The 25,632-nt window shown below is 40.0% G+C and overlaps 1 protein-coding gene across 4 annotated transcripts in view; it reads right to left on the bottom strand.

Annotated features, from left to right (window-relative positions):
- Positions 1–25,632, bottom strand: part of AFF3 (AF4/FMR2 family member 3) — a 482,362-nt gene that overhangs the window by 188,686 nt on the left and 268,044 nt on the right. For all 4 annotated transcript variants that reach the window (XM_037898291.2, XM_043537046.1, XM_043537051.1 and 1 more), the window contains 2 exons: positions 8,143–8,229; positions 20–56 (listed from right to left, as the gene is read on the bottom strand). In XM_037898291.2, the coding sequence (XP_037754219.1) occupies positions 20–56; positions 8,143–8,229 (124 nt within the window). The remainder of the gene's footprint in view (positions 1–19; positions 57–8,142; positions 8,230–25,632) is intronic.

Raw genomic sequence — 25,632 nt, 5'->3', positions numbered from 1 at the left:
AAAGTGAGGTAATTCTTACTTGGATTGCTGTGTCCTGTAGACACCTGCTGCGACTCCTAAAACAATAAAGAAAAGCATACCATGTATTATTTTTTGGGGTAATTTTTAGAGACAAAATTGTAAGTTACCTTAATACTACTATACAGCTTTGTTAATCATTCATTCAGTCTAATCGCAGAACATCATTTCCAACTATAAGAAGAAAATCAAATATTTCCTTGAAAATGCATTTATTCTAGGCTTTTTATACTTATCTCTCAACCATGACCCTTTAATAGTATATTTTTTTCTATCGTCACTATCAATCTCCAGCTTATTATTCACTTATTACTCCACCAGAACTCAAGGGGCTATTACTTTCTACCAGGCTAGGTAAGAAGACAGACAGGCAGACAAATGATTATTTCTGAAGTTCTTGCCAATATCATTTCATAGGCCATCAGATTGTTCTGGGAGCAGCACAGCTAATCTTCTCTCCTCACCTCGAGGATCCCAAGTGTTGCGTCCATAATGGATCAGGAAATTGATACTCACAGCATTAGAGAATGGAAGTTTCGACCCTACTCCTGAGCCTAGTTCTACTAGCTACTAGACATACTGAAATATTAGGTTAAAATAAAAACCAAACTAAATCAACACCTAGTTTTCAAACATAGTCTTGGTACAGTATCTCTGTAATCTCAAGCTAGTCTTCAGTGGCCCAGCAGATACATATGTATCAGAAGTGGTTTTGTAACTGAACTTCACAAAAGCACCTAAAACATTTCTAGTGAAACATTTAGAACATTTTTGAAAAAACACTGATAGTCTGCCTTGCATTAAATCTTCCACATAGGTTTGTTCAAATCGGTTTTGTTTTAAATAATTCATTGCAATTATGGGCTGTTTTTAGACTTGATATATGAAAAAGGTTGTAATGTACCATACGTACTAACATTATATTGGTACTGTAGATATATTATTTATGGACTCTTGTTCTTTAGATGCCTCCTACAATAGCTAAAGATGGAATCTCAGTTACCATAAACATGGCAAAGCACTTATATCATGAAATTTTCAGTTTAGCAATTTCTCCAAAAATACTTTGAGCACCTTGGACTGCATCAGCAAGGCTTTTTAACAAACATTTAGTCAACTTAACGGTTCGAAATCATTTGAAGTTTTTCCACCCTTGGTTTTTTAAAATAATAAAAGTCAAGTATCTCTGTCACCCAGGCTAGCCATCACTGGGTGGCTAAGCCACAAGAGAAATGGATTATGAACTAGTTCAGGGAGGGCATTCTATACATATCTCCAATTATGTACGGAATAAATAAACTTTATAATACTATACCATTTATTGTGCAGCTGCAATTATGACAATAAAGACAGCAACATTGACAGAATAGGCGTACATACCAATAAATACATTATTTTCAAGGCAGAAAGATTTTCAGCTAAAACCTTGGTCCTAAGGGCAGTATTGAGCCAATGGATGGGCTTAAGGCAATAGAAAACTATTTTTTATTTCCTGGCTAAATATGTCTTTAAGCTGCAGTTATGTCTGTAAACCTTTATTAATTATTTAAGAAAAAAAGCAATTGAGAAGTTTATAGTTTTCCTAAAAAGCAAAAACATGAAGAAGCCTGGACATTTAAATTTAAAGTTACTGAAATAGAATGAAAAATACAGAAATTCAGTTAAAGTAACCCAAATAAACCTAGCTCTTTCCGTATCCCTTGCCACCATGGATCTCTTCTTTCCTTCTCCCCAGCTACTTTAGATTTGTATAGGATTTTTTTGATGGCAATCTTAAATCCACTAAGGACCTGATCATACTTCATTCCAATCAATGAGAGTTTTTCCATTGAGCTGCATGGGAGCACCGTCAGACTGATAAAGGCTTAATCCCATAGCACTTCTCAGCAACTTCAATTTGCAATTAAGCCAGGGTCATTGAATTGGGGGCATTCAGAATCTTGAAGGGTCAGATCTTAAATCCACTCTACCTTTGTAAGTTGCCTGTGGAGTCAGGGATCTCCAGACTGCATGGCTTTGATTTGGAATTTGCATGTCTACAATACGCATCTGTTATTCACTGCCATTCTACATGCCGGAAATGACCTCACCACACATTAAGTGGTGGGGATCTTTGACTGGCTTGTCAGAGAGGAAAGGAGTACTTGTGGCACCTTAGAGACTAACAAATTTATTTGAGCCACAAGTACTCCTTTTCTTTTTGCGAATACAGACTAACACGGCTGCTACTCTGAAACTTGTCAGAAGGGTGTGTTGCCCCTTTAAGGGAGACTAGAGAGCCAGAGACTTACCTGCCACATGGAGGCAGCTCCATACCATTCAGGATGCTGACCCATCCCCCCAGGTGACCAGAAGAGAAGGGAACAATTTATTATTTATGCCCATGTCTTTGCAGTAAAAGCCCTCTTTTCACCTGGACCAGGCTGGGCAGATGCTTAATTTTTGTCCTGTTCTAAGAGATTTATAGAGCCATATATATAAGCTACAATCTATGCTACATCTCACAGTATGGCAACACTTTTTCACACTTTAAACTATTTACTTTGGGGGAATTGCCCCACCTATGATCCCTTCTGATGAAGAGATACAAAAGCCTGCATCCTTTTGTCTTTTTGAGTATAATCTAAAAAAAAAAGCAGGAGCAGTTTGCTGTAGTGATGTGATGACAGGTACAGTTGAATTTAAATGCTACTCTAGCATACCATCAAACTGTCTACCTTTCTAGGCATCATTTTTTTTCAAATCTTAAAAGCTATTATATTTGGTAAAGGTGAGTCATTCACATCTGCAGTCCTTTTCTAATTCACCCATTCTAGCTTTTTAAAATTAACAAGAATAAAAGAATAATTAACTGACCACCATAAAGATGAGATGACACGAACATTTAAAGCTTCTGTTAAGAATGTCCATGCAAAACACTTGTGAAAATGGACTGGTTTTCTGAAACTGGAGAAAGTGCTGCCCAGACACCACAATGATTGGTGACCTCATACAATCATACATAGCTACATGGAAATGGAGTACCTGATCTGCTTTTTGAGACATACGAAATCACTGTAAAAATGAAGGAAAAGAGCCATGCAATCACCAGAATTTACTGCATCCTCTTTTCACACAACAGAGTAGAGACTACATAAACATGAAAGCTCTTTCTCACAAGCAACAAGCATGTTCTTATTTATCAGATTTAATTATTCACTTAAACTTTATTAAAATGTTTGTAATAAAATTGCAATACAATAATGTGTGATCATTTGTACCTAACAAAGTCTCACAGAGATAGTAGAGGGAAAAGCATATATATGCACTGTGTCATATATATGCACTGATACAATTATCTTTAAGATTTGAAAAATGAGAAATAAAGGGACTCACACTGCCCCTTTCTAGTAAATTTAAGAGTATAGATTAATCCCACAGAGAACGAAAATTCAAAATAAAGGATAAAATGGACCTTCATACCCCCTACTAGGTAAAGGGATGTTTCTGGTCTGCTTTCTTTAATGCACTCTCACTGTGGTGAGGTGATGGAGAATGTCCAGTACAGTCTGCATATTTCAAATTTGACACTGAATTTCCTATCCTTATGGATCTTTAACATTAATGTAGGTTTAATTTTTATGCTGTGTATACAGTGTGTATATATATATATATATATATATACTTAATTACAGTATATATATATACTTGCTGCCTTCCCTCCGAATCCTCAGTTCATTTCCTTGGACCATTTCCCAAGGGCCCTCAGCACCTTCTTTGCCCTTACCTCAGAGCTTCAGCCTGCCAGTCTTAGCAGCTAGCCAGGAGCTCTCTCTAGCTTCCCCAGTCGCTGCTGGCAGCACTGCTCTGCCCAGGGTGCTGGCACTCCTTCCTCCTGCTAGGAACCTGACTTTCCCTCCTCCAGCTCCAGGCAGTTACTGAAGCTGCTCTGCCCTGCAGCCCTTCTTATATGGACCTGCCAGGCCCTGACTGGCTGTTCCTTGCAGCCCCTCTCCTATTGACTGCTTTCTGCACAGCCTCCCTAGGACTCTATTAATACCTTACAGGACAGTGTGGGGCAAATGCCCCATCAAAGGGTGCCTTTGGTGGACCACAAGGGGGAAATACAGATGTGATTGCCCTGAACTGTGACACCAACCTTCTTTAGTTACCATGAGCCCACTGTACAGGCCTCAGAGGGAAAGAAAATTATAATCATATAGCCAAGAAACCTTTAAGATTTTCCTACAGGGAAATAGCTTTTCAGTGGATAATAATGTTGTAATTTTTAACAATCAGGGATTAAAACAAATTGCAAAGTCCAACTGCAAAAGGAAAAAAAGGCAATGTTTATGTGACACGATGCTTTTTTTAAAAATGGCATTTATTTGAAGCTGATCAGAGGTTTGGAACATTAAAATAAGTCCTATGGGAGATGAATTAGAGGCCTGCAGCAGGGGAGGTGGTGAGAGATGCAAAAATAATATACACATGGCTCTGCAATTTATCACATGGCTATCACCACCTCGTGTGTGTGTGTGTGTATGTGTGTGCACAGTATGTGTGTATGTAGGTGAAATAGCTCTTCCTCATGTATAAAGACATAAATTGTTGAGTCATATGTTATATTGCAGAGCCATGTGAATACTGATGTTATCATTCACCTCTGACCTTCTCATTTACCCTCTGCCTCCTAATGCATTTCCCTGGGACTTATTCTAACATTCGAAACACATGAGCAACTTCAAAGAGCCACCATTTTTTTAAAAATCAACCTGTCATGAAATGTTTCTTCCTTCTCCCACCATAGTGGAATTTCACCCACAAAAAGTTATACCTGCCCCAGGCCTAGGATGGGCAAGGTTATTTTGTCCTGGACCAGTGACAAGTTTTCTATATATAAAAATGTCACAACTGTGAAGTCCATTATCTCACAACTCTGCCTCGAAAGAAATGGGAGCTTTATATGGTGCATTGGGAACGGGAGATGCCCAGTGAGACCCAATACTGATCTGATTCCTGGAAAGGGCCCAAGATACTGAACTTTAACTCATGACATTTTTAGGTATAGAAAAGATACTTTAAATCATTTTAAGGCATTTCTATGGCGGACTCTGAGCCTCCATAGTTACGTTCTAACTAAGGCATCTGTTTTGCAGGCTCAGAAATAGCATGGTTTAAATACTTTTTTTAAAGTTTCTAAACTAGTTATTTTTATTTTCTCTAACATATGTGACATATGCATAGATCAGACAATGGTCTTGTGTAGTATAAAGGTTTTATTAGCATTCATTTGGGATAACCTGCATGATTCACTAGAGGCTTCCCCATTCTTGAGCAGTGTGACTATCCCAAATTCATGTTGATAAAACATTTATAACCATACCAGATCACTATGGATTACTCACATACAAGTGCCTGGCAATCTAAAAGTAACACAAGGGCAAGTGAGGGATCTAAATTCAGGATATAATCTCTGTTGCTTACTTCCAGGCAAATATACAGGGACTGGGATGCTGAAGGTAGTTTGTTCATTCTCTGTGGGAATGGTGTGAGACCAGCACAGCTCATTTTTAGTGACTCTTCCAGCCAACTCAAGGCACAGTATTGACGGACTCCAGAGGAAGAAGTAACATACCAACCCCCTTCAGCACAGGGAATGTCACTGTGGCCAAGGGTATTTGTGAGTGGGGGAAGGGGAAACGTAGAGGGATCCCCAGCATAGTTGTGGACTTGGAGGACTCCTGTCTTCTTGAAAGGCTACAAAGTATTTTTGCTCATTCTTTCCATAAAAATAGAATATCAGCATAATTAATTCTAACACATACTGAACTACTTTTAACCTATGTCTTAACTAATTAGTGATTTGACAACTTGAGACTTGCAATTTCTTAATTAGGCTATTAAAGTTTCAGGGGTTATCAAAATCGCAGCCAGGCTGGATTTGGAATCATTCTAGAAATTAAAGTTAAATAACTAGATTTTAAATATCATTATTAAATATATATATATTGTGACAGTGTTGGGCCAGATGGCTATAGGAGGGTAATAGAAGGCAGATATATTAGCCCCAGACTAAGTAGGTCCCTTTTCCCTGAGTAAGGTAACATGGAAGGTTCCAGAACAATCAGGAACCTTCTGGAGACAATTAAGACAGGCTGATTAGAGCACCTGCAGCCAATCAAGAAGCTGCTAGAATCAATTAAGGCAGGCTAATCAGGGCACCTGGGTTTTAAAAAGGAGCTCACTTCAGTTTGTGGTGTGCGTGTGAGGAGCTGGGAGCAAGAGGCACTAGAAGCTGAGAGTGAGAACGCGGACTGTTGGAGGACTGAGGTGTACAAGCATTATCAGACACCAGGAGGAAGGTCCTATGGTGAGGATAAAGAAGGTGTTGGGAGGAGGCCAGAGGGAAGTAGCCCAGGGAGTTGTAGCTGTCACACAGCTGTTCCAGGAGGCACTCTTGACAGCTGCATTCCAGAGGGCCCTGGTCTGGAACCCGGAGTAGAGGGCGGGCCCAGGTTCCCCCCGAATCCTCCCAACTCCTGGTCAGACACAGGAATCATCGACCTGGACTGTGGGTTCAGAAAAACGGCCAAGCTGAGGGCTGCCGTGAAGCTCCAAGGCGAGCAAATCCGCCAGTAAGTGCAAGACCCACCAAGGTAGAGCAGGAACTTTGTCACAATATATATTGTCGCAACCATCTACAGGGTCCCAGAGTAATGGGTTGGCCCGGGGCCCTTCACCACTGAGGAACTGGCCAGACAATGGGTTGCAGTCACCACTGAGGGAAGTGGCTGGACAGTGGACTGCAGGTCCCCCAGTAATGGGGAGCACAGAGTGTGGCACGACCGGAGGGGTGTGTCCTGAAGAGAATGCTGCGGTCCTTAGAGTGATGTGGGTCCTGGAGCAGAAGTGACGGCAGCAAGACATCACCAGAAGAAGGCACCCTGGCTAACATCTAATCCCTGGGACAGCCAGCAAGAGGTGCTAGTGTTGTGAGTCAAACCCCGTCACACACCCTTTTTAGGCTCCCGGCTCCTCAGGTATAACCTCTCCTGGGCAGATACCCACATCCCCTGATTGGGATTTTTTGAGTCTGCTCAGTTCCCTGCCTACACTGTGATATCTCCAGCAAGCCAGAGTGTGTAAATAGGCTGGTGTCTGTGGTTTGCTTTCCCTCTGAAGGCTCTGAACAGCTGTAATTGCCAGCAGTCACAAGTTACTACACGTATTTATTCTTAAAGTGAAAGCATCAGAGAGAAAACATTAAAACAATAAAAGAACCTACACACATGTAAAAAGCTTACCAGAGGTCATCCCAATTCCAACCTTGGTCTCTGGTAGTTTTATGTCCTCCAAAACCCACAGCTGGGCTTTTCCTGTGGTTATGAGTTCATAACTATCTCAGATTCAGAACCAGAACCAACATGAATAATGCAGTCTTTACTTTCTACAGCTTGGGCCTGTGATCTTGGCTTCATGTAATAGGTGACAAGCAGGTCCACTCCTCAGGGCTTAGCTTGAAAAGGTGATTTTCTTGAATATTTCACAGGAAATCCACTTCACATATATTGTCCCAAAAGTCCATTCTTGTCTGGCACATTGTTCAACATAATCATTTGATCACCCAGGCCTTCCATCACATTTCCCTCCTACAGAAGTTACACACAATCCTGGCCCACAATAACCCATACACTTTGCATTAAGTACAAAGAACCCCAAAGATACTTAAATTTAATTCAACAGGATTTCAAAGATATTGCAGGAAACTGCCATATCTGTCACAATTGGTTTCACCAGCAGAATGTTACAAACAATACTTAGCACCAATAAACCTTTAAAAGCTTTAACTCAGAACTAAAATAGTTCTGGCATATACTTGTGGCATTTAAACAGTACAGGATGGTGTGATCTACAAGTTTTATTGGTCTGGGATAACTTACATAAATCACTAGTGACTTCACCACTTGTGAGTAACGTGGCTCTCCCAGACACACGTCAAAAACCTTTGTAACACTCATCCATGTATTCTCTCTATCTTCCGCACATGCACCTAGCAGTCTAGTTAATGGCAGCACAAAGTTATTTGGGGATCAGAGTGGAGGCTGTGGGAGATGAGTTTCTAGACTATACAGAGTTTCTTACCTTGTTTGGAAATGGAAACTTGCTCTGTTCCACTTTTCCAGGTGTGTGAATAGCTGAGAGTGGTGGAGGCCAGGAATGGGTCATCTCCTGGAAAATAATATTGTACAGTAAACTATATTTAAAAAGACAATATAATATGAGGCAATGATGATGACATACTAGTAGTAGATTTCTGGATAGTGGCATATATATGGAACTTTCTGCAGATATATTTTCATAATTTCTAGGATACATTTAGTTTATATATAATCTAGTCAATAAACGAGTTACATTATTTATCACAGATTGTTGGGAGCATTTTTTAAAATGAGTGATTTTTTTTTAATGGTTAATGTTTTTTGAGTGCAAGAAGTTTGATTTTCTGATTAACTGCACCCCAAGCTTCAGTCATGCAATGTATTAAGTGAATGGCCGAGAACACATACAAGTTGGTGAGAATAAGAGAAACACAAAATGGATTATTTCCTTACATGTAATAAAAGGAACAGAAATTTCAGTTCATGACCAAGTAATTAAGTATGGAATATGGACTAATCATAACATGGATCCTACTATCAGGGTTTGGATAATAAAGGCTGGAAGCTGAACTTGGTAATAGATTAATAGATTCCAAGGCCAGAAGAGACCATTGTGATCATCTAGTCTGACCTCCTGCATAACACAGGCCATAGAACTTCCCCAAAATAATTCCTACAGTATATCTTTTAGAAATAATATTCAATTTTGATTTAAAAATTGCCAGTGATGGAGAATCCACCATGACCTTTGGTAAATTGTTCCAATGGTTAATTACCCTCACTGTTAAAAATTTTAAGTCTTATTTCTAGTCTGAATTTGTCTAGCTTCAACTTCCAGCCATTGGATCATATTATACCTTTTTGCGCTAGACTGAATATATAATATTTGTTTTCTTTGTAGGCACTTGTTGACTGTATTGAAGTCATGCCTTTACTTTCTCTTTGTTAAGCTAAATAGACTCAAGAAGCTCAATCTAACACTATAAGGTATATTTTCTAATCCTTTAATCATTCTCATGGATCTTCTCTGAATCCTCTCCTGTATATCAATGTCTTTCTTGAATTGTTGCACCAGAACTGGGCACTGTATTCCAGCAGTGGTCATAGACGTGCCAAATACAGAGGTAAAATAACCTCTCTACTCCTACTTGAGATTCCTCTGTTTATGCATCTAAGCATAGCATTGGTCCTTTTGGCCACGACATCGCACTGGGAGCCCATGTTTAGCAGATGATCTACCACTGCCCTGAAAGTGTCTTTCAGAGTCATTGCTTTCCATGAAGAGTCCCCCATCCTGTCAGTGCAGCCTACATTCTTTGTTCTTAGATGTACACATTTACATAGAGCTCTATTAAAACACATTATATCTGCTTGCGCCTCACTTACCAGGTGATCTAGATCACTCTGTATCAGTAACTCTGAAATGTTTGTAACTCTGAACAAAACGTTATGGTTGTTCTTTCAAAAGTTTACAACTGAACATTGACTTAATACAACTTTGAAACTTTACTATGCAGAAGAAATATGCTGCTTTGCCTTTATTTTGTTTTTAGTAGTTTACGTTTAACACAGTACTGTACTGTATTTGTTTTTTTGTTTTTTGAGGGGCGGGGGGTCTCTACTACTGCCTGAATGCATACTTCCAGTTCAAAATGAGGTGTGTGGTTGACCAGTCAGTTCATAACTCTGGTGTTTGTAACTCTGAGATTCTGCTGTACCTGCAATTACCATTTTACTTCAGTGGGAATTGAATATGCTCACAGTCTCCTGCTGTTCAGTGCCCTATCAGTCCCTTAAACAAGGAGTTCTCCGCTCAGCTTTTTGTCTTCTCCCTGCATTTACTGAATTAGTTATTTGGTTTTAGCAAGGAGATATGTTTACCTTCTCCTGGCTGCATACAGTATTTTAAGAGCAACTTCAAGGTAAGCAATTCCTTCATAGTCTAAGCCTGAGCAACTTAGCCTTCAAAGGGTGGTTCAAGGCTGCTCTTTTTGGCAAAAAATAATATTTTCATTTGAAAAAGGAAGTGTGAACAGCTTGTGTATTTTTGTTCAACAACAATGGAATAGAGCATTGGGCATTTCATGGCCTGCCTTTATAATTCTTTCTCAGAACAAAGTCTCTGAGTGTTCTGCCAATGAAGTAATCTATTTGACTAACCATTCCAAGATGGTTTATGAGTTATAAATGTCACCTTCAAAATGTTCTTGATAAACAGTTTATTTTCTAATAAAAACTGCATTCTTTTGTGTTATTTGAAGCTAAAAATCTTAAATGATTTATTATACCTGTGTACACTCTGTGGTGCCTCTAATCAGAGCATCATCTGGTTTGAAGTTTCACTATCAGAATTGCTTTGCTTTTCAGTTCTTTCAGGCAGATTGATCATCTTATGACTCTCTTATCAGATAAGTGCCACCAACAGCAGTACATAGTAATTTTTATTATACAGTAAATCCTTTAAACACAGACAACCAATCACTGTATAGTTTGCTATACAGAAGAACTATTTCTTATTGCTATGAGTGCCTGACACAGAGAATAATTTTCAAAACATCAATTAATTACATTTTGAAAAAAAAATTCTTACAGTAATGGTTTATTATGATTATATATTTACAGAATGGAGATTCGTAGTATGTTCTCTAGCCCTATGGCTGTGTGACCTAAACACTAAAAATTTTCCCAGGCTATGCCCTGTTGGGACCACTATCTCATGCTGTTGCATCTCACAATTAAATTACTTACATTTTAAAAGTTGGGGTTTTTTGCATACCACACCCATTTTCATTTATGAATGAAAGATATGTGTGTTTCCTCCAGTGGATGAAGTTCAGACCCCAAAGAAACCATGGGTTTATCTGTTCAGAGGGAGACAGCTCAAAAATATAGCCAGAATCTAACTATGGCGCCTTATTTGTTTAAGGGAGGAATGTTTTACTTCAGCTCTTGTAATTGTGGAACCGGCATGCAGATAGGAAGCATTGCTGGTAACTTTACCCTAAATATATGACATTTCTAGAGATATGCTTCTCCGCCCTTAAGATTTCCGTTTGTCTAAGAGCCAGGTCCCCTGGGTTATATAATTGCTGAATTCTCAGTCTCACCTTGACAGAAACATTTTCTAAGAAGTCTGCTATTCGGTGTACAGAAACCAATCTGTTACAGCAAGATATCTTTGTCCTCCCACCTTGCCTTCCTAGATCTGGCAATGAAACCTCTATCCATAGAAAGCATAAGAGTGCTGATTAAAAGTGAGGATGACCTTTTCTGACATGTTAAAATCTTTCATATTTTTTTCCAGGATTATTTCTCATCCACATTTAGACAAAAAATGGTTTTAATGGTCTTTTTCTACTAGTTTCTCTACTACTCACTTTGTGCTTTGGTGTATAATTTTAATTTGATGTAACCCATTGTGACATACAGACTTCATAGGAGCACTGATGTTTACTGGGGTACTCATCTTTATCATACGCCTCCAAATTTGCCGTTACTGAACTGATATTTTAAATTGGGATTACACGATATATTTTTTGTCTAAATTTGAATGTCAAATTATGGGAAATTAAAAATAATTAATAAAATATAAGTACAAAACTGTTATGAAAAATCAATCCTCTGTATTATAAGTACTATGCCACGAAGTAGTAACACATTTTGAAAGCTGATGGCTCAGAAATGGCTAAAGGAAATTTTGTAAAACCAAAACTTTATGCAATATGCACAGTCTCCTTAATACTGTTGGAGAACACCAAGCAATAAATCTTGAAAACAGGAATAAATATTCAGGTGTACTACAACATTTCAAATGTTGCACGGTCAATGTCAAATAAATATAGAAAATAAACTCTTGTGAATTTTGTCACAGTTTATGGCCACTGCACCTGTATGTCCCTGTCCTTGGGGTCCACAAGGCATCCACTCTAGACTCCCAGCTCCTCAGCTGTCACCTCTCTTGGGTGGAGATGTGTGTCTCTCTCCCTCCTAATCAGGGTTTTTCCAGACCGCACAGCTCCCTACCTACACTGTCAGTTTCTCAGTAAGTCAGACTGCCTGAGCAGGCCTCCTTCGCTTTCTCCTCAGAGGCTATAAACAGTGTAATTGCTCATAGTTAAGTTACCACACAACTGTTTCTAAGCAAGCACATTTATTCTTAAGGTGAAAGCACAATAGAAAAAACATATTAAAGGAACAGAAGAACCTACATGTATATTAGTAAAGTTACCAGAGATCACCCATCAGTGTTATGGGGCCTCAGGAGGCCAAAGTCCTTCCAACCTTTGGGGCACCCCTAAGAGAGAAGGTCCTGTCCATTTGCTGGAGCAGAAAGAAGGCCCTAATTCAGTTTAAATTCAGGCTATTTATCCAAAAGTTCTTTCTTTGTCCGTTGGTCTCTGGAGAATCGAGTCTGAACTAATATATGAGAGCCTCCCCAGGTGCTGGTACCGTTCTGGAAGTATACTCAACCTGAATTTGCCTGCCTCCAGCCCCCACTCTTAATTCCTGGAGGGGCTGTGGTTACCCTCCCTCATAGGATTACATTCAATCCTTGGCCCACGGTGACACCAACTTAATATGGTATGATCTCTTGAAGAGATTGCAGAAAATTGCCAGATCTGTCAGCAGTCTGGGACAAGTTTCATGATATTTGGTGTATTTGATAAAACAGCTCCTGTAGTAAAGTTAATATGTGAGAATATCACTTTCCTTTAAAAAGAAAAATGAAAGTTTCTAGCCCTGAAAACATGAACCCCCAAAGGCTCAAAAACCAGAAGGCAAATAAAAAGAACCCAACATTTATTTAAAAAAAATTTCAAGTTTATAAGGCGAATCTTATTTTGGGGGAGTGGGAGGACATTTTACTCATGATTTTGAATGCTTGGGCTTGAATGTATAGATATACGTAATATGCAGGACTGAAAGCAATATTTCAAATTTACTGTTTTGAACTGTTAATAAATAATATGTAATTCAGGTGCTATAATATTTAAAGTGCTGTTAAGTGTACTTGTTGCTGTGGAAGACTGTCCACAGAAGGTAGGACAAGAAGTTATCTTAATCTACAGAACAGTAGATTTAGGTTAGATATTAGGAAAAACTTTCCAGTTAGAGGTTTCAGAGTAGCAGCCGTGCTAGTCACCGCCCACTGTTCCTCAGACGTTCCTGTTAACTGCTGGAAATGGCCCATCTTGATTATCACTACAAAAGATTTTCTCCCCTCCGCCCCACTCTCCTGCTGGTAATAGCTCATCTTAAGTGATCACTCTCCTTACAGTGTGTATGATAACACCCATTTTTTCATGTTCTGTGTGTATATAAATCTCCTCACTGTATTTTCCACTGAATGCATCCGATGAAGTGAGCTGTAGCTCACGAAAGCTTATGCTCAAATAAATTGATTGGTCTCTAAGGTGCCACTAGTACTCCTTTTCTTTTTCCAGTAGAAGAATAGTTAATCGCTGGAACAGGCTTCCAAGGAAGGTTGTAGAATATCTGTCATTGAAGGTTTTTAGGAACAGGTTAAAATGAACACCTGTCAGTGATGGTCTAGGTATACTTGATCCTGTCTCAGTGCAGGAAGCTGGATTAGAGGACCTCTCATGATCCCTTCTGCCCTACATTTCTATCATTCTAAGATTTCATATAATTTCTAAATTAGAGAGAAAAAACACCGTAACTCTTACATTTTATATTGAATAATTATTCAGGTACATAATGCACTGGATTACCAGAGAATGGTCTAATCTGAAAGAAATGCAAGATTTCCCCCCCAACATTAGACCACTTTAATGATTTATGTCTTGAAAAAAAATAATTACCAAAAAGAAATCACAAAGCCAAGAAACCATTTGGGGCTTGGAAGTTGAAAAACAATCTGTCCAAAAGGCTGAATTCTGATTTCTAAATTAGAATTAAATTAATCCCTTCAAATCATGGGACTGTTGAAAAAAAAAGCCTCTGAGCTGTCCAATTTGTTTGAAATGGTGACAATTAGGGCTGTCAAATGATGAAAAAAATTTCTTGCGATTCATCGCAGTTAAACAATAATAAAAAACCATTTATTTAAATATTTTTGGATGTTTTCTACATTTTCAAATATTTTTATTTCAATTACAACACAGAATACAAAGTGTACAATGTTCACTTTATATTTATTTTTATTACAAACATTTGCACTGCAAAAAACAAAAGAAATAGTATTTTTCCATTCACCTAATACAAGTATTGTAGTGCAATCTCTTTATCATGAAAGTTGAACTGATGTAAGCAGTGTCAGGATGAGCTCCACCCTGACATCTGGTGGTGAGGTGTGGCAAGTTGTGGAAAAGAACTTCAGGGGCCGATCTCATTTGCATAGGCACACCCACCCCGCCTAGAATGAGGCCATAGCTGCCCAAATGGTCACTTTGGCTGCTGTGGGATCCCCAGTGTCTCTGTTATTGGGGCAGGAAGAATAAATTGTTATTACCCTGATTATGGGAACTGTGCTTGGAACTGTACTTGGCCTTTTGTTATGATGGAGGGACTCACCATCAACTAAGTAGCACTCGCTAGGCAAGGGTCATGGGTTCCAAAACTCTGTGAATTGAGAGAAGCTAGGGACAAGTATTAATACTTGGTGGCATGGGCCCCTTGGTGAGGGCCTTACATGCTAATTGCATTTCCTCCTCTCTCTACTGTGGAATAGCAGAGCTAATTTTGATTCCATTAGGAGTCTAGTTACAGGCTGCTGAGCTCACTTTGGGCTAATGGTGCACCAGAACTGAGGCTCTCCTACTACAAGCTGAATTCACCAAAGAGCTGAACTCACTAAGAGCTGAAATTACTGAGCATTGTGTTAAGTAGTGGGGGAGCCTGAAGATATATTGGGGAGCAGTTTGCGTGATGGCTGGAGTGCCTTGTGGACAGGCTGGTGGAGCAGTTCGTGGGACGGTGGGAGCTGCTTGTGCGGAGCCGAGTGAAGCAGTTCGTGGGGCGGCTGGCGGAGCGAAGGCCTATGGAGCTGTGGGGCGGTCAGTTTCAGATCATGTAAGGTGCCCCTTACCTCTCTCTTCCCCCCCCACCCCCCATCTCCACCCAGGTTGGGAGGTAAAGCTCTGCAGATAAACTTTCAAACTCTGGGGCTGCCCTGACCAGGGACAGAGACTTTTGGGTCACTGGACTTTTGGGACTTTGGGCGATTTGGGGTTGCTGGACTCAAGAACCAAAAAGAAAGGGCATGCCCCAATTTGCTTGGGGTGGGTTTTTTTGCTCATGGGTTGTGTTATGAATCCTGTTGGTGGTGTTTGTCCAACATAATGCCACATTGTTTCTCTCTGTTATTAAAAGGCTTTTTGCTACACTCAGACTATGTGCTTGGGAGAGGGGAAGTATTGCCTCTTGGAGGCGCCCAGCGGGGGTGGTATATATTTGTCCCAGGTCACTGGGTGGGGGCTCGAGCCGGTTTGCATTGTGTTATTGGAATGGATCCCCTAGATATTGAACCCGGCCCTTGTTGCTGCCAACTCTGATGGGCAGAAGGGTTACACTTACAAATGTAGAATTATGTACAAAAAATAACTGCATTCACAAATAAAACAACGTAAAACTTTAGCGTCTAGAAAGTCCACTCAGTTCTACTTCTTGTACAGCCAATCACTCAGACAAACAAGTTTGTTTACATTTGCAGGAGATAATGGTGCCCACTTCTTGTTTATAATGTCATCTGAAAGTGAAAACAGGCATTCATATGGCACTATTATAGCCGGCGTCGCAAGATATTTACATGCCAGATATGTTAAAGATTCATATGTACCTTCATGCTTCAATCACCATTCCAGAGGACATGCTGATGATGGGTTCTGCTCGATAACAATCCAAAGCACTGGGGACCGACACATGTTTATTTTCATTATCTGAGTCAGACGGTTGATTTTCCTTTTTGGTGGTTTGGGTTTTGTCAACCTGCATCAGAGTGTTGTGTTTTTAAGAATTCTGAAAGCATGCTCCACACTTCGTCCCTCATATTTTGGAAGGCACTTCAGATTCTTAAACCTTGGTTCGAGTGCTGTAGCTATCTTTAGAAGTTTCACATTGGTACCTTCTTTGCATTTTGTCAAATCTGCAGTGAAAGTATTCTTAAAATGAACAACATATGCTGGGTCATCATCTGAGACTGCTATAACATGAAATATATGGCAGAATGTGGGTAAAACAGCAGGAAACATACAATTCCCCCCCAAGGAGTTCAGTCATAAATTTAATTAATGCATTTTTTTTTAATGAGCATCACCAGCATGGAAGCATGTCCTCTGGAATGGTGGCCGAAGCATGAAGAGGCAAACAAATGTTTAGCATATCTGGCATGTAAATACCTTGCAATGCCAGCTACAAAAGTGCCATGCAAATGCCTGTTCTCACTTTCAGGTGACATTGTAAATAAGAAGGGGGCAGCATTATCTCCCATAAATGTAAACAAAAACACTTCTCTTAGCGACTGGCTGAACAAGAAGTAGGACTGAGTGGACTTTTAGGCTCTAACGTTCTACACTGTTTTATTTTTGAAGGCAGTTTTTTTGGTACATAATTCTACATTTGTAAGTTACACTTTCACAATAAAGAGATTACACTACAGTACTTGTATAAGGTGAACTGAAAAATACTATTTCTTTTATCGTTTTTACAGCGCAAATATTTGTAATAAAATAATATAAAGTGAGCAGTGTATACTTTGTATTCTGTGTTGCAACTGAAATCAATATATTTGAAAATGTAGAAAAACATTCAAAACTATTTAATAAATTTCAATTGGTATTCTATTGTTTAACAGTGCGATTAAAACTGCAATTAATCGCGATTAATTTTTTTGAGTTAATTGCATGAGTTAACTGCAATTAATCGTCAGCCCTAGTGACAATGTTAAAATTCCTCCCCTAGTGGGAAATATGCCACTGACAGATCATTTAGGTGATACCGGGTGTTGTAATATTATGCATTGATTTTACATTGGCTCAAATTCATTCACTGGTGCACACTGACATATTTATGGACTGAGACACACTGTATTATTTTGCGTGCACACACACACACGTATTATATTATAACTACTTTCCTTTCCACCTATGTGAATCAGATTTCAGTAGTTAAATGCAAATGTTCAGTTTTGCAGACAGAAGCAGGTAATCTTGCATAATATGCAAACTCAGCTTTTATTCAGATTGAAGAAGAAACATTCAGATGAAAAATCCACAATGTATACCCTAAGTGTAAAATTAGTTTCAGAAACACCAATTAAGTAAGAAGACATTTTTTTGGATTAATGACTGGTTATGCAGTGGTTCATTTTGGACTTTTAAGCCTAGCTTGTAATTAATTTTCAGGAAGAGTACTGTGCAGTGGTAAATAATAGTAATGGTTCCAGACTGAAGGCAATGCTGTCTATTTAGTGCTATCCATCTCTCTGTATGGCATTTGAAACCAGTAATGTTTATCTAGGTGAAAATGTTCAGGAAACTTGTAATTTAATAAAAAGCAGTGAATTCAAGTCTCCATTGGACTTGGGTTTAACTTCTCCTGTTTACTTCTGTATTCGTTTTTTCCCATAGTCAAAAATGAGCATTGGGCCAGTGGTTACCTATCAAACTCCACCTTCTCACTGAAAGTTCAAGAAGAGGTTGGGAGAATGTGTTAAAAGGTCCTGATGCCAATGGCATAAAAAAGGTAAAGGGAAATTCATGGGACAGGGAATAATCAAAGATAAAGAGAAATTCATGAAGGACAGAAGAGAGGAGGCCAAGGCCTATTAAGAGTCATGAGAAGAAACATAGAATCATAGACACTAGAGATGGAAGAGACCTATAGGATAATCCAGTCTAGGAGTTCTCAGATTTTCAACAGTAAATGAAACATAGGACTTATCATACTGGATCACAACTGAGATCCATCTCATTCCCTATCCAGTTTCCAACAGTGAGTTGCACCAGCTGGTTCGGAGGAAGGTGTAAGAACCCTACAGTAGGCAAATATGGAGTAATCTACCCCCTACATTAGGTCTCATCCTAATAGCTAATCATTAGAGATTGGCTTAAACCCTGAAAGATTATGTTTAGTATCCCTTCCACAAAATTTGTTATCATTCATTATGTCAGCTCTGGATATCGTTGTTATAATACGCACGTCCAATCTTTTTGAATCGTGTTAAGTCTTGGCTTCATTGACTTCCAATGGCAATGAGCACTGCAGTTTAAATGACGTTATGTCAAAAGTAGTTTTTATCAGTTTTGAATTTCCCAGGTTTTTATTTCATCGAATGTCTCCTCGCTTTTGTGTTATGAAACAGGGAGCACAGAAGTTCCCAATTTACCGTCTCTATATCATTCATCAAATTTTTCAGATGTGGTGACCAGTGCTGTACACAATATTCTGATGAGCCCGTACAATTGATATATATAAAGGCATTACAATACTCTATATTATTCACCATCCCATTCTTTGTGCAATCTAACATTTTGTTTGCTTTTTACACCACAGCTGCACATTGAGCAGAATTATTTATTGCGTACTCTACAGTGATGCCCTGGTCCCTTTCTTGAGTTGATGAAGTTGATTTAGAACCCTGTAATATGTTATGAATAGCTTAAATTTTGATAAATGTGCATTTATCATCTAGTTTATCCAGGTCTCTCTGAAGTTCTTCACAGTCCTGTCTCATCCTCTGAAGCCAAAATAACTGTGTCATTTTTGCAAATTTTGCCATCTCCTCACATAAGTCCTCTTTCCAGATCAGTAAACAACATGGTACCTAGTTAAATAACATGGGATCTACTACAGGACCTTTAGCACTTCTTTTCCATTATGAAAATGGGTAATTTAATCTTATTCTTTGCTTTGCCTCCTACCCTGTTCTTAGAGTAACAGCCGTGTTAGTCTGTATTCGCAAAAAGGAGTACTTGTGGCACCTTAGAGACTAACCAATTTATTTGAGCATAAGCTTTCGTGGGTAAAAACCTCACTTCTTCAGATGCATGGAGTGAAAATTACAGATAACAGGCATAGTTACACTGGCACATGAAGAGAAGGGAGTTGCCTTACAAGTAGAGAACTAGTGAAGTGGGCTGTAGCCCACGAAAGCTCATGCTCAAATAAATCTGCTAGTCTCCAAGGTGCCACAAGTACTCCTGTTCTTTTAGTGGTAGTTAGTCTGGTGGTTAAGGAATGGAAGCAAGAATCAGAATATCTAAAGTCTGCCACTGAGTCGCTGTATGATTGTGGGCAAGTCTCTCAAATAAGTTGCGCCGCAGTTTCCCCATCACCAAAATGGTGGTTGACTAGAGCTGGATGGGAATTTTTTTTCCAGATTTCAATTTTCCCCCTATTCTGTATCATGCGTTGTTCTAAGTCAGCCATAAAAATGTTGGCATGCTGTGGGGCCATGCGGGTACCCATAGCAGTGCCACTGATTTGAAGGTATACATTGTACCCAAATGTAAAATAGTTATGGGTAAGGACAAAGTCACAAAGTTCAGCCACTAGGTTTGCTGTGACATTATCGGGGATACTGTTCCTGACGGCTTGTAGTCCATCTTTGTGTGGAATGTTGGTGTAGAGGGCTTCTACATCCATAGTGGCCAGGATGGTGTTATCAGGAAGATCACCGATGGATTGTAGTTTCCTACCTACATGCCTCCAGCTTTCACCCTGACCACACCACACGATCCATTGTCTACAGCCAAGCTCTGCGATACAACCGCATTTGCTCCAACCCCTCAGACAGAGACAGACACCTACAAGATCTCTATCAAGCATTCTTACAACTACAATACCCACCTGCGGAAGTGAAGAAACAGATTGATAGAGCCAGAAGAGTTCCCAGAAGTCACCTACTACAGGACAGGCCTAACAAAGAAAATAACAGAACGCCACTAGCCGTCACCTTCAGCCCCCAACTAAAACCCCTCCAATGCATTATTAAGGATCTACAACCTATCCTGAAGGATGACCCAACACTCTCACAAATCTTGGGAGACAGGACAGTCCTTGCCTACAGACAGCCCCCCAACCTGAAGCAAATACTCACCAACAACCACATACCACACAACAGAACCACTAACCCAGGAATCTATCCTTGCAACAAAGCCCGTTGCCAACTGTGCCCACATATCTATTCAGGGGACACCATCATAGGGCCTAATAACATCAGCCACACTATCAGAGGCTCATTCACCTGCACATCCACCAATGTGATATATGCCATCATGTGCCAGCAATGCCCCTCTGCCATGTACATTGGTCAAACTGGACAGTCTCTACGTAAAAGAATAAATGGACACAAATCAGATGTCAAGAATTATAACATTCATAAACCAGTTGGAGAACACTTCAATCTCTCTGGTCACGCGATTACAGACATGAAAGTTGCGATATTACAACAAAAAAACTTCAAATCCAGACTCCAGCGAGAGACTGTTGAATTGGAATTCATTTGCAAATTGGATACAATTAACTTAGGCTTGAATAGAGACTGGGAGTGGGTAAGTCATTATGCAAGGTAAGCTATTTCCCCTTGTTTTTTCCTACCCCCCCCCCCCCACCCCTCAGACGTTCTTGTTAAACCCTGGATTTGTGCTGGAAATGGCCCACCTTGATTATCATACAAATTGTAAGGAGAGTGGTCACTTTAGATAAGCTATTACCAACAGGAGAGTGGGTTTGTGTGTGTGTGGGGGGGGGGGGAGAGGGGAAGAAAACCTGGATTTGTGCTGGAAATGGCCCAACTTGATTATCATACACATTGTAAGGAGAGTAATCACTTTAGATAAGCTATTACCAGCAGGAGAGTGGGGTGGGGGAGGTATTTTTTCATGCTTTGTGTGTATAAAAAGATCTTCTACACTTTCCACAGTATGCATCCGATGAAGTGAGCTGTAGCTCACGAAAGCTTATGCTCAAATGGATTGGTTGGTCTCTGAGGTGCCACAAGTACTCCTTTTCTTTTTGCGAATACAGACTAACACGGCTGTTACTCTGAAAAAAGTTTCAAGGTTGTTTGCTGGATCAGAGCCTAAATTGGGAGCTGTTTAATATTCCAAATTTAGGGGAATGGGGCTGAAATGTCAGCCACAGATTTTATGAAATAAAGTGAGCTGGTGGGCCTGAAACTGCTGCAAAAATGCCTGTGAAGCTTCTGGGTACAGGAGATGGACTGAGGGGACCAAAAAAACCAAAACGAGTTTTATCTGGGAAAAAAATAAATACATTCAACATATTAAGTAGAAGATATTAATGTATTATTTTTAAAATAATTTATCTATCATTTTCATAGTGGAAGGGTATGATGCATAAAACGTCACACAATTGATTTTTGTTGGTTTATTGTGTTTTTGGCTGTTTTAAGATGAACTAATAGCCCACACACTAATAGTCTCCAATCTTTTCATTAATAAGCTATGGGCATACTTCCCCTGAAAGCACTGGACTTTTGAACTTGTGCGCCAGAACATACCATGGCGTGTACCAATAGTCTTCTAATACACCCCTGGGAGCGGGTTATTGTTATTATCAAACTGTGCTGTGAGTGAGATTGCAGTAATAATATAAGGCACATAGATAGCACTTCTGTGAAAAAAATTGCATAATGCTTTAAAAAACTGGGTGTGTGTCATTATTGGAGGTGGTCAGGAATTAATCAGTGAAACATTTTTTGGGGGTTGGAATTCTGGGGTTGGAAAATTGACAGTTTGAGGGAACGTATCTGTGTTGATTAAACTTTCACTGGGAAGCGTTCTCAGGTATAGGATAATTTCTGCTCCAAACAAGAGAAAGATAGGGAGGAAACAAAAAACAAAGGGTGAGTTCTCTGTACCACAATAGCCTAGTGGTTCAGCTACTCACCCGGGATGTGGGAAACCCAGGTTTCTGTCCTTGGTCTGCCTGATTCAGAGAAGGGACTCCCACATCCCAGGGGAGTGCCCTAATGAACAGGCTTTTGGCTATTTTGGGGAGAGCTCTCCCCCTCTATTTTTTCATCATGATACAGAATAGGGGGAAAAATTGAAATCTGGAAAAAAAATTCCCATCCAGCTCTAGTCAACCACCATTTTGGTGATGGGGAAACTGCGGTGCCACTTATTTGAGAGACTTGCCCACAGTCATACAGCGACTCAGTGGCAGACTTTAGATATTCTGATTCTTGCTTCCATTCCTTAACCACCAGACTAACTACCACTAAAAGAACAGGAGTACTTGTGGCACCTTGGAGACTAGCAGATTTATTTGAGCATGAGCTTTCATGGGCTACAGCCCACTTCACTAGTTCTCTACTTGTAAGGCAACTCCCTTCTCTTCATATGCCTGTTATCTGTAATTTTCACTCCATGCATCTGAAGAAGTGAGGTTTTTACCCATGAAAGCTTATGCTCAAATAAATTGGTTAGTCTCTAAGGTGCCACAAGTACTCCTTTTCTTTTTACCCTGTTCTTGATTCATGACAATACTTTGTCTCACCCCTCAATTACTTAGCTTCTTCAGCAGTCTCTTGTGTGGGACCTTTGGAAAGTCTATTTAAATTATGTCAACCAGTTCTCCTTTATCCACTATTTTATGACATGTTCAAAGAATTCTAAGAGATTAGTGCACATAATTTTCCTTTGCAGAAACTATGCTAGCCAGAGCACAGATCACCTTGCCCCCATTACATGATTGCACTGACCATTTCCCTTTCCGGTCACAACCACATAACTTCCCTGTGGAAACTGTAGTAATTGTTATATAGAGAAACATTAGAGAGGTATTTGATGCATTTGAGCTGACTTTTTAATGCAATCCATCAGCTAGAAATGGGTAGAGAAGCCATCATCAGGTGACCAGCAAGCTCTCCATGAATCACTAGCAAGTACTTCACAGATCAAAGTTTGAGAAACTCTGATCCAGTCCATTTCCTTGTCATTATAAAACTGTTCTCTACAGAAGGGGCCAGACTCTAAGCTGGTGTCAGATGGCCTAGATCTGTTAATTTCAGTGGAGCTACACTGTTTGACACCAGCTGAAGAGCTGACTATGCTTTCAATACTTTAACGCTAGTTTCAAACATCCAAAGTAACTAGGCTGACACCATTTCTCCTGGGGGAATATTTCAAAGCCTAAAGCATTTCTCTCTCAGAATGTTTGGTCTGATAATCAGACTAAATTTTCTTTGTATTAATTTTATTCCATTAATCCCAGTTACTTCCCCAGTGTATTACATTAAACAATTTCACCCATGTCTTGATCTTTATACCCTTCAAATATCTACATATGGTTTTGTTCCCACCCCTGAAGTTGTCACTTAGCCAAGCTGTACATACCTAGAAACTTTATTCCTTCCTTGCTTGTCACCTCCTCTAGTTCCCCAATAATTTTTTGTTGCTTTTCTCTGAGTACCCTCAGATTTGTCATATTTTTGGTAATGTGGTTTCCCAAACTGAATGAAATATTCTGGGGGTGGTTGGATTATAGCTATATAGGACTTGGTACCTCGTGGCACTGTGTGTACCCAATAGGGTTTCCAACTTTGGTTGGCTGAATTCCTGGAGATTTCATCACATGACATAATCATTAATTAAAGATTAATCTTTAATTCCTGGAGACTCCAGGACAATCCTGGAGGGTTGGCAACATTAGCACCAGAGTAAGCAAGGTGCTAGGCACCCTCCACTCACAATAAAGTCAGTGGCTTTGGAAGGCACTTAGTATCTTACGGGATCAATCCCATGAAGGCCTGTTTTATGCAAGGTCTTATAAAGCATATTCCTTCTTCTGCAGCCATATTATGTTGCAGACGGATGTCTAATTTGTTGTCCATTATCATTCCTTACAGGGTTACTGCTTCCCAGGTTTCGCTCTCCCTTTGCACGTGTGTGTTTTGGATTATTTTTCGACAGCTAGGTTAGTTTGCATTTTTCCAAGATGAATCTCCTTTTATCATTTTCTGCCCCTATTTTTAACCTCTATAGGTCTCTTTGTAGTATTTTGCTGTTTTAACTGCTGCTTGTATCTCTTTGTGATTAGTATCATCTGTGAATTTCATTAGTGTGCTGTTTACTCCCTCTCCCAAATACTTAATAAAGCTGTTAAATAAGGTCGTAATACTGAATCCAATGGTACTCTACTAGTCACCACCAACCAACCTGGTGTATTGAACTTTATCATCACCAGCCATTTATGATATTTTAGCCAGTTTTTAATTCATCTATGTTAAATTTTAATTAATTTCTCAGTTAACGCTTCACAGTGTCAGATGCTTTACTAAAATCCAACTCTTTTACATCTACTCTATTCCACGCATCTACTGGTGGAGGGGAGAGACAGGGAGCTATTATGGGGTCACTGAGAGGGATGAGGAAGTATCCTCAAAGAAGCCATTTGGATGAGCATCCAAACTTTTGAGTGTCAATCCAACACACCTTCTGAGGTTCATCCATCACTCACTTTTTTCCCACTAACGGCCACCCTAACTCATGCTGAGTGGTACCTTACTCCACGACTGGTCAGCTCCCAGACTGCTGCGCTGGGCATCACAGAATGGGGAAGAGATGGCCAGCCCTCTGTGGAGACAGAGGTGGTTAGGGACTATTTAGAAAAGCTGGACGTGCACAAGTCCATGGGGCCAGACGAGTTGCATCTGAGAGTGCTGAAGGAGTTGGCGGCTGTGATTGCAGAGCCCTTGGCCATTATCTTTGAAAACTCGTGGCGAACGGGGGAAGTCCCGGATGACTGGAAAAAGGCTAATGTAGTGCCAATCTTTAAAAAAGGGAAGAAGGAGGATCCTGGGAACTACAGGCCAGTCAGCCTCACCTCAGTCCCTGGAAAAATCATGGAGCAGGTCCTCAAAGAATCAATCCTGAAGCACTTACATGAGAGGAAAGTGATCAGGAACAGTCAGCATGGATTCACCAAGGGAAGGTCATGCCTGACTAATCTAATCGCCTTTTATGATGAGATTACTGGTTCTGTGGATGAAGGGAAAGCAGTGGATGTATTGTTTCTTGACTTTAGCAAAGCTTTTGACACGGTCTCCCACAGTATTCTTGTCAGCAAGTTAAGGAAGTATGGGCTGGATGAATGCACTATACGGTGGGTAGAAAGCTGGCTAGATTGTCGGGCTCAACGGGTAGTGATCAATGGCTCCATGTCTAGTTGGCAGCCGGTGTCAAGTGGAGTGCCCCAGGGGTCGGTCCTGGGGCCGGTTTTGTTCAATATCTTCATAAATGATCTGGAGGATGGTGTGGATTGCACTCTCAGCAAATTTGCGGATGATACTAAACTGGGAGGAGTGGTAGATACGCTGGAGGGGAGGAATAGGATACAGAAGGACCTAGACAAATTGGAGGATTGGGCCAAAAGAAATCTGATGAGGTTTAATAAGGATAAGTGCAGGGTCCTGCACTTAGGATGGAAGAATCCAATGCACCGCTACAGACTAGGGACCGAATGGCTAGGCAGCAGTTCTGCGGAA

This window comes from Chelonia mydas, chromosome 1 (assembly GCF_015237465.2).
Source record: "Chelonia mydas isolate rCheMyd1 chromosome 1, rCheMyd1.pri.v2, whole genome shotgun sequence".
Taxonomy (NCBI): domain Eukaryota; kingdom Metazoa; phylum Chordata; order Testudines; family Cheloniidae; genus Chelonia; species Chelonia mydas.
Note: the sequence above shows the minus strand (reverse complement) of the source record. Positions and strands in the feature narration are given on the sequence as shown.